The sequence below is a fragment of the Schistocerca americana genome, chromosome 2 (assembly GCF_021461395.2).
Source record: "Schistocerca americana isolate TAMUIC-IGC-003095 chromosome 2, iqSchAmer2.1, whole genome shotgun sequence".
In the NCBI taxonomy this organism is placed as follows: Eukaryota; Metazoa; Arthropoda; class Insecta; order Orthoptera; family Acrididae; genus Schistocerca; species Schistocerca americana.
In genome coordinates, this window is record NC_060120.1 from 704,387,477 (window position 1) to 704,404,055 (window position 16,579).

A 16,579-nucleotide genomic window follows, 5' to 3' on the forward strand; every position below is an offset into this window, starting at 1 on the left:
TCATCTACGACCCGCGGTCCGCCAGAGTTACCTGAGCTCCGGTTTTGGGCAGCGCCATTTTGCCATGCGCGGTATACTTTAACCACGGCGGAATGCGAACCTTTCACAAAAGTAGCCGTTTCGGAAATGCTTTCATCCTTGCTTCGAAAGTCAAGGATCATGGCCCTTTCGGACGTCAGATAAATCGCTCCGTTCCCGCACTACGACGACTGTACTGTTTTCCGCATCGCCGCCGCCGCCCCCCCCCCCCCCCCCCCCTACACGCCTTGTAAACGCTTCTCTGCTAGTGTTGCCACCTGCCGTCTGTGAGTGATTATAGTACGTTGACGTCGAACATAGGCGGCTCTGGCACATTAACCTGGATGGACAGTGTATCATAAAAATTTCGTGATTTAAGAAGAAAAATAATTAAGAAAAAACAATAACTTTGGGTCTGGCTTGCTCTGCACTTACGGCGCCAGTCTCTCCAACTGTCAGACGATAAAAACTTTCGCACCAGTCCGCCTCGGTAGCTGCGGTGTCAGCACGGCAGGCTGTTATCTGAAGGGGCTTGGGTTCTATTCGCAACCGGGTCGGAGATTTTCTCCACAAGGGGACTGCGTGATATGTCGTACCTACACTAATGGCCATTAAAATTGCTACACCAAGAAGATGACTTGCTACAGACGCGAAATTTAACCGGCAGGAAGAAGATGCTGTGATATGCAAATGATTAGCTTTTCAGAGCATTCACACAAGGGTGGCGCCGGTGGCGACACCTACAACGTGCTGACATGAGGAAAGTTTCCAACCGATTTCTCATACACAACAGCAGTTGACCGGCGTTGCCTGATAAAACGTTATTGTGATGCCTCGTGTAAGGAGGAGAAATGCGTACCATCACGTTTCCGACTTTGATAAAGATCGGATTGTAGCCCATCGCGAATGCGGTTTATGGTATCGCGACATTGCTGCTCGCGTTGGTCGAGATCCACTGATTGTTAGCAGAATATGGAATCGGTGGGTTCAGGAGGGTAATACGGAACGCCATGCTGGATCCCAACGGCCTCGTATCACTAGCAGGCGAGATGACGGGCATCTTATCCGCATGGCTGTAACGGATCGTGCAGCCACGTCTCGATCTCTGGGTCAACACATGGTGTCGTTTGCAAGACAACAACCATCTGCAAGAACAGTTCGACGACGTTTGAAACAGCATGGACTATCAGCTCGGAGACCATGGCTGCGGTTACCCTTGACGCTGCATGACAGACAAGAGCGCCTGCCATGGTGTACTCAACGACGAACCTGGGTACACGAATGGCAAAACGTCAGTTTTTCGGATGAATCCAGGTCTGTTTACAGCATCATGATGGTCGCATCCGTGTTTGGCGACATCGCGGTGAACGCACATTGGAAGCGTGTATTTGTCACCGCCATACTGGCGTATCACCCGGCGTGATAGTATGGGGTGCCATTGGTTACAAGTCTCTGTCACCTCTTGTTCGCATTGACGGCACTCTGAACAGCCTTTCTGGATACAGAACATGTTCGACTGTTGCCCTGACTAGCACATTCTCCAGATCTCTCACCAGCTGATAACGCCTGGTCAGTGGTGGCCGAGCAACTGGCTCGTCTCAATACGCCAGTTACTACTCTTGATGAACTGTGGTATCGTGTTGAAGCTGCATGGGTAGCTGTACCTGAACACGCCATCCAAGCTCTGTTTGACTCAATGCCCAGGTGTACAAGGCCGTTATTACGGTCAGAGGTGGTTGTTCTGGATACTGATTTCTCAGGATCTATGCAACCAAATTGCGTGAAAATGTAATCACATGTCAGTTCTAGTATAATATATTTGTGCAATGAATACCCGTTTATCATCTGCATTTCTTCTTGGTGTAGCAGTTTTAATGCCCAGTAGTGTATATTCAGCGGACTGATCTTGCGCTTGCGATTTATAGCTGTAGAATACGTTCAGCCTTGTATGGGCGCAGAAAGCGGGGGCAGCAGAGGTACTCACTGGATGTGAAGAAGTTGCACTCGGCGGAGAGGACGCCGGTGAGGTAGGGCAGGCTGTGGGAGATACCCTGCGCCATCAGCGCCGCCGGCTCCTGCGTGAGGAAGGCGCCGGCCACGGCCGGTTCCACGCTCGGCACGAACACGAAGTTGAACAGCCGCCTCCTGTCCTGCGGAGTCAAACGTCTCATGTGGTTTTCCACTCTTCATTCTAGCAACATGCACTTGATTCTGACATCTTCACTCAGAGATGGACACTGATGGTGGTGGTAAAATGAAAGAGTTGAAATGCAACGAGTGGCACGACATGGGTTGATAAGTCTGGTGAAAAAGCAAGAAAAAATGTTTGCTTCGAAAACAACTCATCTTGATTCTCGACATAATCTCCTTTGAGAAGTATACACTTGCTCCAGTGGTCCTCCAGCTTTTTCATTCCACCAGAAAAATAGCTTCTGTCAAACTATGCAAAATACTCGTTGACTACAACCATAACTTCCTCATTTGATGAAAATTTCTTCCCAGCAAGCCAAAGTTTCAAGTTAGGGAACAGGAAGAAGTCACTTTGGGGTACGTATGATGAATAGGGTGGATGAGGAACGAATTCAGAGCCCAATTTATGCACTTTCACCATTGTCTTCGCTGATGTTTGGGAAGATGCATTATCCTGGTGAAAAAGCATCTTTTTTTTTTTCATGCCACCCTTGGTCTTTTTTCAGCTAACTTATGTTTCAAACGATCCAGCAATGAAGAATAATAGCGTTCAGTTGTGGTTCAACCTTTTCCAAGTAACCTATGAAAATCCCAAAAAAACAGTGGCCATCACCTTACCAGCTGACAAAATGGTCTTTGCCTTATTCGGTGCACTTTCAGCAGCCATTCTCAATTGTTTTGACTGCAGTTTTGATTGTGATGTATAATTATGGATCCATTTTTCATCATCAGTCACAAATCGGCGCAAAAAGTCATGCGGATTGCGATTAAACGTCGCTAGACATTGTAGTGCTTTTAGCAGACTGAGCAATCGCGGCACCCATCTCGCACACAACTTCTTCATAGCCAATTATGTGTGCAGGATATTACGCACTTGCTGAGTTGAGATGCCTACAGCCTCAGAAATTTCGTGAATTTTTATTCGGTCAGCAAGGCTATAATTACCATATCATAGATTTTGTCGATTTTTCCTTTGTGGTGACCTCAACTGGACGGCCAGAGCGCGCTTCGGCTTCGATACTTGTCCGACTGATTTTAGTTCCATTTACCCAACAGCAAATGGTCTGCAACGGTGGTACAGAGTCCGCGTGAACTAGATTTGTGCGGCAGTCCAACCCTTCAAATGAAAATGTGCAATAACAGCACTAAATTCCATTTTCAATTGTAGTCATCATACTAACAAATTCAGACGGCGGTCAACAATGAACAGTACGTTGTGCATTGTTGACATTCTTTATACAATCTTTGGAATAATCAAGCTTACCAATCACAATGGCACAAAAGAACTGTTCCATTATTTCATGGAAATTTATCAAACTTATCAACACCAAGGTTTAAAATTCTCGGCCAGACACAAATCTGGCGGTTACACATATAGGTTTTTATGTTGTTGCGTGTTGGTCAAAAACATGTGACAAGTGACAACATCAGCGGCAGAATAGTTTCAGCTATACTTTTTAACAATGTCATACTGTGCGTCTGTTTTATTCAAACGGACAACGTAGAATACTAATCTGTTACAAAATTCTTTGTTGTGCGCCGTTTATAGGCAACATATTTTAATAAAAAGTTAATGTTTATGAGAAGTCTGTGTATTTTCTACATCTACGAAATAGGTGGCTAAATTCTAACATAGCTCTACTTCTGCTTGGAATCATCCATGTGAAGGACGTCCAAAACAGGCTGCCAATGACGAAAACATTGAGCAAGGCGCGGTGCAATATCGTACGGTTCGTCATTAAAGGTATATAATGTATAGGTAACCGTGATAAAGTTAATTTATTTATTACATCATGATCCGTTATCTTTAACTCACCCACAGTCTGTAGTCGTTTCCAACGTATATTACTCCAGTATACATTTAACATCTAGACATATGGAACTACTGAAACTGCAAACACTACTACAGTTAATATAATAGTGCCCATTAGAATGACTAGTTTCTTCTGCTAATTACCACTACTTCTACTAATACAATGAACTGCAATGCCTGAAAAAATATTGAAGCATCCAGTATGGGACGAGGAAACAAAATGAAACTTCGTGGGTCAATTTTACAAAGAGCTTGGCAGTAGGAGCCCCCTTATCATAGGTAATCTGGTTCATAACTGTTGTAACTGGTCCTTGATATCCAGGATATTGGCACTGAGACTCATTTGATGTCCGAGCTGGTCCCACCCATGTTCTACGGGAGAGAGATCGGAGGACCTTGCTGGCCATGGGAGGGATCTTACCAACGTCCTACAAGGTTTTGCCACCTCAGACCCGCGAGTGTTTTCGACCATCTTCCCATCGTTTTCACGAGCTCCAAACCGTTGCATGAAAACTGTTTCAACGTTCAGGCCTTTCGACCAATCAGAACCAGTATCATTAACATTATCATGAATAAAGAAATTTAAAAAATCAGAACCAATAACTGCCTGCAGGTAATTTCACTGGAGAATTCGCGATCGCGCTGATAACTCTCCACCGTAAAACGCCCCTTCTTGCCAGGTCTTTTCATAACTTTACCTCCAACAGGTGCTGGGAGACACCTGTGATCCAGGTGTCTCCCTCCCCCTTGAGCCGACAGCATAGGCCTCCTTCCCAAACCGTTCTGGAGGATTATCTCTAGGCTGGAGAAAGCCTCGTTGTTTTCCTGACCACCGAAAAACAACTCTGGATTACACAATACCCACAGTTCGAGCACACAGACGCGGACAGGAAATGATATTTCGCTATCTGTTCATCTGTGTGCCAAAGGTTGGCACCATCGTGCAGTAGTATAAGTGAAGCAGAGGCGTGTAATGGGTCATGTGGCTAGAGCGGGTAGGTGCGTGGAGTGAAGAGAAAGTTAGCTGATTCTGCGCTGTCGCATGGTACGCTCTACCGCGCCTGATGAGTAGTGGTGTATGTGTCGCTTGCTTCGGAAGTGTCTGGATGAGGCAGAGTGATAATTCTTCGTGATGAAAGGAGATACCGCTGGCCAATTTGGCGGTCAGAGAATGCACTCAACTCCGGTGGTTGGGCAGTTGATTACATGAATATCCTACATTTCAGAAGTGACTATGGCTACGGGGTGCAAGTTCTTCTGGGTGGAAGCACGCGTAATGGCTTGAGTGCTAAGCATCTTTGCCAGTGAGCGGAGCCTTGGCAGCCTCCGTGGAGCATAATGAGTTCCTTCAGCATCGTGGAACGGGTGTGTCTCGCTCCATACTGACTCTGTTATAGGTGAACACAACGAGACTCCATATTTTCATGGTACGTTCCATTTGTTAAGCATTGATGGCATTTAATGGATGTATGAAAGGCAGATGGAATTAAAAAAAATAGAATTATATCATGGGCTTTTTGGCTCTGTTCTCGCTATGGCGAGCAGTTAGTCGGTATTTACTATGAAAGCTGTGTTGTGGTTGTGTATAAACCAATCATTTGAATTGTTCCTGAAGTACTCGTCTTTCACGGAACGTTCTGCACCTAAGTAAGAGAATGATCTGCCCACCCGGCTAGCCGCGCGGTCTGATGCGCTGCTTCCCGAGCGGGAAGGCGCGCCGGTGCCTGGCACGAATCCACCCGGCGGATTAGTGTCAAGGTCCGGGGTGCCGGCCGGCCTGTGGATGGTTTTTAAGGCAGTTTTCCATCCGCCTCGGTGAATGCGAGCTGGTTCCCCTTATTCCGTCTCAGTTACACTGTGTCGGCGATTGCTGTGCAAACACTGTCTCCATGTATGCGTACATCATAATACTCTACCACACAAATATTTGGGGTTACAGTCGTCTGGAGTGAGACGTTCCCGGGATCCACTGCGGCCGAACCGCTCAATAACCCTGGGTTCGGTGTGGGGAGGGTGGGGTGGGTGGACTTCTGTGGCCTGTTGTGGAGTTGTGAACCACTGAGGGCCAGGGTGGGACGAAGCCTCTCCGTCGTTTCTAGGTCCCTGGTTTAATATGCAATACATACAAGAGAATAATCTTGTTGTCTGTATAAGGGGCATGTCCACGGACCCGATTCCTTGTTCAAAATGGTTCAAATGGCTCGAACTACTATGGGACTGAACATCTGCGGTCATCAGTCCCCTAGACTTCGAACTACTTAAACCTAACTACCCTAAGGATATAACACACATCCATGCCCGAGGCAGGATTCGAACCTGCGACCGTAGCAGCAGCGCGGTTCCAGACTGAAGCGCCTAGAACCGCTCAGCCACAGCGGCCGGCGATTCCTTGTTGTTGTGGATAACTGAAAGTAGTACATTTCGATCAGTCCAGCTCCCAAATAAAAATTCAGGTAATTTCAGTGAGAGGCAGTTACTACGGTTGGATACTATTTGGTTTAATTTTTTATCTATTGTGTTTTTAATATTGTGATCCTAAATTTCTTTTGAAGGTTCTGAAAGGTTGATTTTAATCAAAAGATTTCAATTAAAAGTCGTTGGTCAGCATAAAAATCGTAAATTTAAATCATATATGTGTGACTTACCTAATTTTTTTTAAAAAAGGAAATTTGATTTGTAGATTTTAAAAGTACCCTTGTTTAACGTATCAGGTCGGATTTCAGCAGAGTTTCTTGTACGGTACTTTTAAAACTTAATCTAGTGAATTTGTGATACTAAAATGTACTGGAAATGAAAAATGGTAAATTCTGTAACTGTTATTGTATTCCAAGGAAAGCGCAAACATTTAATAGCTTTCCATTTTTATTTTTTCACTGTTGAAACCTTGGTTGTATGTGTTTCCCTTTCCCTAATCAGCTGCTGACAATAGAGTTTGTCCCACTATCGCCACATTTGAAACACTACATCTCAAACTCACATACTACAGTTATTTTTTCAAACAAAACAGATTATGTATTAGGCTGGACAGTTCTATAAAAGGCTGCGAAGATAGTTATCAAAACAAATGAGAGTACTATCACTGTGGAGAAAACACATCAGTAAATACATGAACTCACTCGGTCGGAAAGAGCGGCCTTCGTGTCGCTGAGGAGTCGCTCGGCCGGCAGCTGTGAGAGGAACTCTAGCAGCTGACGGTCGCTGGAGCCGCCGGGCAGCCCCAGAGACGCTGCCAGGGACAGCGCCCTCTGGCGGGGCGCGGCGCAGAAGGCCCAGGGGCTGAGCGCGGAGCCGCTCTGGGCGATGGCGCGCGAGAACAGCCCTGGCGAAGGAAGGCGGACGGTCAGTGCCGCCGTGCTGGCCAGCCTAGGGCCGACGGCTCTCAAGACACACAGTTTAAAAGGAATGGCAGGAACACAGCAGTCAGTAGCAATCCCACTGTTTTTTATTATTCTTGCATATCCGGATTTCAGGTGCAAATAGCCATCTTTTGATCTACATAAAACGATAAGTAAACAATAGAAATGATCCATTTTAGCCATCATATCATTTGAGTGAGTTCTACTCGAACAAACTCCCATTAGTACATGTCACCATAGGAGCTTGTTACTGTACAGGTAGAAGGAAACTGAGGTTGTTGTTTATAACAAGTAAAGCAGCTTTCCGACGTAGCAGTTTTGAACTTATTTTTTATTAAGTAAAATCAGCAAATACCATCTTTAATATACATCAAGAAACGTCCATTTACAATGTGTTTCTTCATATGTCAGTGGTGAAGCGATCCAACAAATCCTATGTAAAAGATCACTAATTGATTTTTGTGCAACCCAAAAGAGAAAAAAAAAAGAAACTGAGAAGGGCAGATTCATGGATCTCCTGGAAGAGATGGAGGATTACTGTCACCTGAGGTGGCCTCGGATTCACCCACTCAGTGAGCACATCCTGGTGAAGGGCAGCCAATTTTGGGAGCTCATCGACGGTCTCCTGCTTCAGGGCAGGAGAAGTCACGACCCAGCAGCGAACTAATATTGAATTTCCTTTATTGAGATTCGATTCCTCCCGAATGGGACAGGCTGGCAGCAGCTTAGTACGCCGCTCTTCAGCCTACAGAATTTCCTTTTTAATGAAGATAATAAATAATAAAATCAGGAGATAAAATCGGTGACTTAAATGGTAAAACGGCGGAAAATTGTGGAACTTAAAACATAAAACAAAGCTTTGGCGATGCTAATAAAGTACACAGGAAGCAGACAGGTAAAATAATAGACAGACAATTAAAAAACACGGCGACAGTCTGGTTTCTGTTCGCAAGAGATATAAAAACCACACCCAGCGACAGCATGATTTCTGTTCGCAACACTTTGGAAAAGACGCACAACACTGAAGACTCTCTTAAAACACTGCACTACAAAGTTGGCACAAATACGACACACCACAGCTGAGAACGGATGGGGGGAACCTGGACAGATGATGGGAAAGAAAAGGGGGAAGGAGAGGAAAAGCGTAGTGGGAGGTGGGAGGGGAAGGAGAGGAAAAACTATTTGGGGGGGGAGGGGGGAAGGAGCCGACAGAGGACGAGGACTAATAATGAAATGTTGGCCTTACTTAAATATAACACTAGGCATGGTAGTGTGTGAGGACATAACTTATTACTGTTAGTGGACCTATTTCTCTTCCATTTTGCTGGTAGTATTCATTGCTGTATCTGTTTTACCATCAAACAAGTGAAACATCGTTGAACAATTATTGCTAGTGACTCAGTATAAGGCAATGCGTTATATCGTTCTTTGCAAGCAGCGCACCACAATTGGAGCTACAACATAAGTAAGACATTTACGTCAATAGAGGGGTTAGTATATTTTTATTAATTCTGCCTGATTAAAGTAGACTAAGTCATATTGATTTTCAGTATCTTACTATGACGTTAACAGTACTTAAAAAACACGCTTTGTATGAAGTTTTATATTTCGTTTATATTAATTATTTAGTGGCTCAGTTAAGCCACTATGATGTAGTGACTACACACAATTTAGCTTTCTTACGAACTCCATTTGGTATGTAACTACAGTTTATCAAGACAATCTTAAAGGAAAATAATTTTTATTCGAATGTGATGTAACAGTTCTGTGTATCGCTTCAACACTAACGTATGAATAAACACGTCGTCGATCGAAGTTTCTTGATGTATTTTAAATGTGATATGCAACTACACTTGCTGATTTTACTTAATAAAAAATGGGTTTTAAATTACTATATCCGAAAGGAACTGGGTTAGCTAGTTTTTTGGAATACAGAAGGCGTTATTTACATTACAGGAAGCAAACTGAGGCTGCTGCACATGTTGCAAACAACAAGCTCAGTTTCCCTCTTCCAGTACACTAATAAAATCGTATGGTAACATGTACTGCTGGAAGTTTGGTGCATTATAAGTCACTGAGATGGTATGTTAACTAAAGTGGATCATTTCTATTAGATAACGTGGTATATTATTTATTGTTTTATACAAATCAATTCTGATTCTATAATTTCCTTGTATTTTTTAAGCACTGAAGATGGCTATTTAAAGCTATACAAATCAATTCTGATTCTATAATTTCCTTGTATTTTTTAAGCACTGAAGATGGCAATTTAAAGCTGAAATTTGGACGTACAAGAATCATAAAAAAACAATGGGTTTGTGACTGATTTCTGTGTTCCCGTCCTTCCTCATAATAATATATAGTCACTGTGCACAATGGTTCCGTATGCAATCAAAGTTAGCGAAGAAATAGGGCTGCGCAAAGGGCAGTTATGAAGTTTTACAATGAGAACTTTAATTGTCTTTCGAACTTTCCCAACGAAACTGGTAAGCTCCATATTTTCAAGTTTGTATTCAAGTTAATGTTGTCATACTTCACAATGTTTGTTCTGGTTTTCTAGCACTTTCTGCCAGTATAGCGGTCGCAGTTTTGTTACTCGCTGTCTGTACAGTAACCAATGTACCACGATTGAGTTATAAAGCCACAAAGTATTTCAAGGTTTGGTAGAAGGTACTATCCGCACTCCAATATGCCCTATGTGGGTAGAGAGTGGTTGGTTATGTTGTCTTGAGGAACTATGGGAGGGTTAAATCAGAAATTAAATATCCTGAAAGTGTCGAGTTTGGGGCGTTTGTTATCAAAGTTAGTTATGTTTCTATTGTTTCTATCTTACGATGACATGATTTTAGGGTGCAGAGTCTTATTTGTTTTATAACTTTCGTGCACGTTCTTTGTTGATTCCCAAATTATATGGGATCCACGTCCCTGTGAATATTTCGGCACGGATCAAGGTGTTCTAGAAACTGTATGAAGTCCTCTGCCTTACCGGCTTTGAATCTTCCTCGTAAGGGTACTAGCATCCTTCTGTAGTTGTTTAGTCCCTCTAAAAGTGTGTGACAAGGAGTACCCGAATTGTCAATACCATAGAGTTTGATATGCAGACTTAACCCTTAGAAATGGAGGGGGTGTTTTAGCCATTTCAACTTGACAAAACTTTTGTACATGCCTGAGGAACACACACTTTCCAACCAGGCATTTTTTTTTAAATTTTGAAGCCCAAACTAAGTCTGTCAGGAGGAGGACTGTTTCTTGGTGGCGTTCAGTTGGGAGTCTGTCTCCAAGACGTAATTTGTGTACAATATGATTTCCGACGGGAACTAATCAATTTGAACGATAGATCCCATACTTTACTTCAATTTAAGTCTCTGCTCGTTAAATCACAAAATATTCCACTTGGATCGGTTTTTTTTATTACAGTGTTATAGAAACTCGACGCTGCAAAGCAATGTTGGTATTTTTGTACTTAATTTCGTGCTCACAAGTGAGGCATAGTCGGCATAGCTCAGTTGTCTGGTGCGACGTTATCATGTAATATTTGCATATAGAAACCAAAGCTTAATATTGTTTTCACTAAACATGTTTCCTACACTAAGAAGTATAACAGCTATACTCCGTAACGATTTGTAACAAAAATTCATTATGCCTATTTGTTTGTGTTGTCCAGTGCGAGTGGACTGAATCGAAACTGTGCCAATAATAGTGACAAGACAGAGGTTTCCACGTAACATGTCACTCAACACTTTACTATTACAATTTACTTTATTACATTCCAGTATCTATTGATTGAAAAACACTACACACACACACACACACACACACACACACACACACACACACTTGTTTATACCTTTTCAGGCAGCCGTATTGTGTGTGTTCATCCCAAATAACAGGCTCCCATAATTCTTTGTGGACGGTTTATCACCAAGGGAACTTTTTGAACTGTATGTAATAGTTTCGGAGAAGTCATTCTTTCATTTTTGAACATTAAAGAAACTGATACTTCAACGTGAACGTGACCGTACTTCTATAGAGGAAGAGCCAAGTGAAGGACATCCTAAACAACAGCCTCGATTAAAAACATTCAGAAAGTGAGCAATGTACTATTGTTCGATCGCCGATTAATGTTGTACAGTAAAAATGACTTCATAGGCAAATCAGTAGAAATTTCACGCCACATTTTACATGAAGCTCTAACTTTCTGAAAATTTTGTGTAAGATGGCTGCCGAATTGGTTGTAAGCCGACCAAAAGCAAATGCCTAAACAGTGATTTCTATTTCGTCTAGATGAAAAGATAATAACCTTTTTGTGGAATGTAAAAGGGTTACCTCACAAGTACCTTTCAGAGGGTGACAAAGTAACTGGTGAATAGTAAGCAAATCTTTTTGGTCAACTGGATGAAAATTGGTCGAGAAGAGGCACGGATATAAGAGCAAAGAAGAAAAGTCTTCTCCCATTGAAAGATAAAATACGTTTGTCCACAAAAGTATATGGATATTGAGAAACCAGGGATCTAATGCATGGACTGTTGAAACATCTTCCGAGTTCACCAGATTTGAGACCGTTTAACTCGATTTTCCTTCATCCGAAGAAATACATACCTGGGTAAAAGTTTGCGATTAAAAGAAGCAGCAGTAGTTTGATATTTTTCAGACCTTACGCTGTCGCACTTCATGGACGTGATCTGCTCACTAAGAATTGACCCAGAAGCGAACTATGTCAAAATGTGAGGGTTTCCACGGCTGTCACACCTGACCTAGTGCCCTCGGACTTCCACTTGTTTGGGCCATTAAAGGATGCCATTCACGGAAGACATTTTGAGGACGATTTGGAGGTGACTCACACAGAGAAGCACAGGCTCCGCCACCAGGACAAGGATTGGAGCCGACAGGACATACACGCTCTTGTTTCGCGGTGGAGGATGGCCATAGAACGGGATGGAGATTACGTGGAACAATAGGGTGTGTCCGTAAAACATAATTGTTTCGTGTGTGTAATTCTCATCATTCTTAATAAGGAAATATTGAAGAAAAAAATGCAGTGCATTACTTTATGGGCAACCTTAGCATAAGTGAATTTTGTGTGACCAGACCATTGTACACTGTCACCCCGAGCACATGCCACGTTGTACACTGCACCTTCTGAAATCGCTTAGGCCTTTCATCTCCCTTTGCATTTCATCTACCCTCATCTATTTACTCCCTGGACATGCAGTTTTTATATCCATCTGCGAGAAAGGAGTGGAATTGTACTCACCTTTTGACATCCCTGACAGTAGGTGGTAATGCACGGAAGCAGCTCCAGCACTCTCTCCAAAGAGCGTGACGTCATCTGGATCTCCTCCGAAGGCCCGGATGTTGCGACGCACCCAGCGCAGCGCCAGGTGCTGGTCTTTCAGTCCGAGATTGCCCGGCGCTAGCTCGTTCTCGAGGCTCAGGAAACCTGTAGCACCGCCAGTACAACCGATTCAGAAACGAACAGGATACTGATATAGCGTTCTTCGATATATACGTTATGAAGAACGTAAAATAATTTTTGATCAGGTGAGGATAGATGACAGCTGATTGATTATAAGGGATGACTGGACAGTATAGAAAACGATTTATGGGAGAGTGAAGAACGAATGCGTAGTTTCCACGCTAGGGGCAATTTTATTGATATTGTGCAGCATCTTATAGAACACATTCAGTAGATCACACGCTGAATCGCTGGTTAGGAAAGTGTGTGAGTGCGGATCTCAAGGCGTCTATTCCCACGCCGCTACATGGACTGCCACAATCGACCAAAAGTCAACAGACAACTAAATTCTTTTCACATAACCCGAATTTCACAACAGTTAGGGTGTTGACCTACAGAAGAGTAAACGTGTGAAGCGAAGGGACCTTCCACATGGACATCCATATAAAGTTTCGTATTTCACTTGGAGCGAAACTGCTGGAGCACCTGTTTCGCGTATTAATTGACTTGTTCACCGTTGCCGCTTCTCTTCGCCGCATTAAAATTTTGCAAGGAGAAGAGTCGTGTATAGACATATGAGTACATACGGAAGCGAAAAGTTAGTCGAAACTTCTTCTTGAAAATATTTAATGTGTAATAAATAAACGTGTTTGGCATTCTTATTTTTCTGCTTTTACGGCCTCAATGGACCACTTCAGTCAGCCGTTTTCTAGTCATCTTCTTCGACATGTTTTCTTTCTGAACTATTCAGTACCTTTCCAGTCCTTCTGATCTTTTTTGTCGTTCCCCGTGCGGCGGCCCGTGTTCACCTTGGACTTCATTCGCTTCCTAAGGAAACTACTCCGATTCGATCTCCTCGACAGTATCTTCGTGTACACCGATGGCTCTAAGACTGACCGTGGTGTCGGGTATGCCTTCATCATTGGCATCGATCATTTTCGATATCGGCTTCCAGAGCACTGCTCAATATTCATAGGCTCTTCACCGTCTGTCAGGTTACCTAGTACATCCGGCGACACAGGCTTTTTAATTGTGTCATATGCTCCAGTTCTCTCAGTGCCCTTCAGAGCCTCTGTGTACTGTACACAGTCCATCCCTTAGTGCAACGGGTCCAAGACCTTCCACTCGCTCGCTGTTGAGGGAGCCACTGTGATGTTCAGACGGCTTTCTGGTCACGTCGGTCTGATGGGAAATGAGGCTGCTGACCCTGCTGCCAAGGCTGCAGTCCTCCTACCTCGGTCCGCTAGCTCTTCCATCCCCTCGGATACTCTCCATGTTGCTGTCTGTTGGCAGATAGTGTCACTTTGGAATCACCACTAGTCTTCTCTTCACGGGAACAAGCTCCAGGGAATCAAACTTCTCGGCCCTCTCACCGCGAATCTTTTTAGCTAGGTGCGTATTGGGCACTACCGTTTTAGCCATCACCATTTGTTGAGTGGTGATACCCCGCCACTTTGTGCCCATTGTCGTCAACCTTTGACGATTCGCCATTTCCTGACCGTATGCCCTGTTTTAAACCACTTACGTTCTGATGTACATTTGCCGTCTGAGTTATCGGCTATTTTAGCGAACGACGCGCGGGCTGTCGGTCGCGTTTTTACTTTTTATACGTCGTGGCAATATGGCGAAGGACATTTAATCTTTGTTTCGGGAGCTCTGCTGTCTCTACAGCGTATTTTGTGGACTTTTCTCTACGAAGAAGTCCTTGTTGATATCTCGCTTTCCTTCCGTCGACTTGGCTTCACGTATAGTTAAATGTTCAAATGTGTGTGAATTCCTTAGGTACCAAACTGCTGAGGTCATCGGTCCCTAGTCTTACACACTACTTAAACTAACTTATGCTAAGAACAACACACACACCCATGCCCGAGGGAGGACTCGAGCCTCCGGCGGGAGAGCACGTATAGTCGGTTTTAAGTTCTTTTACTGCTTGATGATCTGAGGTTATGGCATAAGTACTTATGACCTTAATTGTTTTTGCGCCCTAAAACAATCCAACAAACCAACAACCTTTTCATTGTTTGTCTTTTGTCTACTTTTGATTTAAATCTTATTTTTTATGTTCTTTATTTTTTTAAATTTTCTATTTTGTTTTGGAAATAATCCAAGGTTAATTCTACTTCTTTCTTATCCTCCCTGATTTCCTTTATCCATCCTATTTGTTGCTTCATGTTCGGAAGTTTCTCTATATTTTTTCTTGGTTATCTAGTTTCTAGTGTCCTCATACCGTGACCAAAAAAGAAGTCCTTTTTTCAGTATGGTATTTGTAATGGACTTCAGTTCACTGTACACCACTTCATTTGGCACTATCCACCAGAGTGCGTCTTTCTGATATTTCCTATTTATGCGTTTTCTAGCTATTCTTCTTTCTAATTTTAAGAGCTTCTCGATTCTGTTTTTCTGGATGACTTTGTAAGGAGCTTCACTTCCGTATGTCAGCTCTGGTTGAAACACCGCCTTGCCATCTTTTAATTTAGTTTTAACCGATAGACTTCTTTATCGAACGCAGGTTTCTCGTCCAAGTTGTGTATTATAATTTCTCCTATGTAATTAAAGTGTTTCAGTGTTTTTACTTTCCTGTTATTTACTGTTATGTGGTTGATTATTAGTGGATCTGCTACCATCATTTTAGTCTTTTCGAATGGTATCTGGAGTGCTTCATTTTGTGCTACATTTTGTAGGCTTGTTATTTGATTTATGGGTTCCTGAATGTTACTAGCTAATAAGGCTAAGTCACCTGCGAATCCCAATCAATTTAAGTTCATTTGATATTTCTTGGGTCCAATTCTCACGTATTTGGGGGTTTTTCTTTTACTATTTCATCATCACGTACTCCAGAGCTAAGTTGAAAAGTAATGGCGATAAGCCATCTCCCTGTCTTAATACTATTTTAATCGTAAATGGATCAGATACTTCTCCTCCGAACTTTATATTTTGTGTTTGTTAGAATTACGTTTATCATTTTTATTAATGATAATGTCTTTAACATTTAATACTTAATAATTGTGTGAATGTGTGGCCACTGTCATTTACGGTATCATTCCCAAAGTTACCAACTCAAGAATAATTTTCTTTCTTTTTTTAGTTTTTGTCCTACTACCGCACCGAAATCCTGCATTACCACAAAGCAATAGCGTTTATGAGTTTCATTAACTCTTTCTAGGGGTATTTCGCCATCTCGTCAGAATATGAGCATGTTGATGTTGGTATATATACTTGAATCATTTTCACAAAATATCTTATGTTTATTTTTTAAGTAATTTTTCATTGTTTCAGACTCCTTCAATTTTGCGTACAACAAAGCCTACGCCTAAAGTTCCTCGTGCTCTGTTCCTCTACAATAACACACATGTTCTGATTTTAATTACATCTAGCCCGATTTTTTTCGCCGCACTTCCGACGACCCTACAATAATCATACGATCTTATTTAATTCCTCACCCAACGTTAAAATCGCCCTTCGAATCTTAAGGTTCAGCAATATATTGTCTCTACATGAGATGTAGCAGTAGCGATTCGTATGATTGCTATTTAACAAAACTATTCGAGTAGGGACGTACGCGGACAGTAGTAGCTGTGCTCGAAAGCCTGAAGCGAGACCTATATCCCGTAAGCTACGCCTCAAGCCGCCGCCTGAAATTCCTTAGTCCACTATTCCCAATATTCTTCCACCTAGATCGGAAAAAAGGAAGTCACGGGAACTTGCACTGGCAGTAGGGCGTCCGACAACCACATCCTTGCGCACTAA

General features: G+C 42.8%; 1 protein-coding gene across 1 annotated transcript in view; it reads right to left on the reverse strand.

The window, feature by feature from the left end:
- The window catches only part of LOC124595341 (cholinesterase 1-like), a 186,080-nt gene that overhangs the window by 34,119 nt on the left and 135,382 nt on the right, over positions 1–16,579 (reverse strand). Inside the window, exons 5-7 of the mRNA XM_047134054.1 lie at positions 12,632–12,817; positions 7,138–7,340; positions 2,003–2,168 (exon numbers count right to left, since the gene is read on the reverse strand). Of these exons, the coding sequence (XP_046990010.1) occupies positions 2,003–2,168; positions 7,138–7,340; positions 12,632–12,817 (555 nt within the window). The remainder of the gene's footprint in view (positions 1–2,002; positions 2,169–7,137; positions 7,341–12,631; positions 12,818–16,579) is intronic.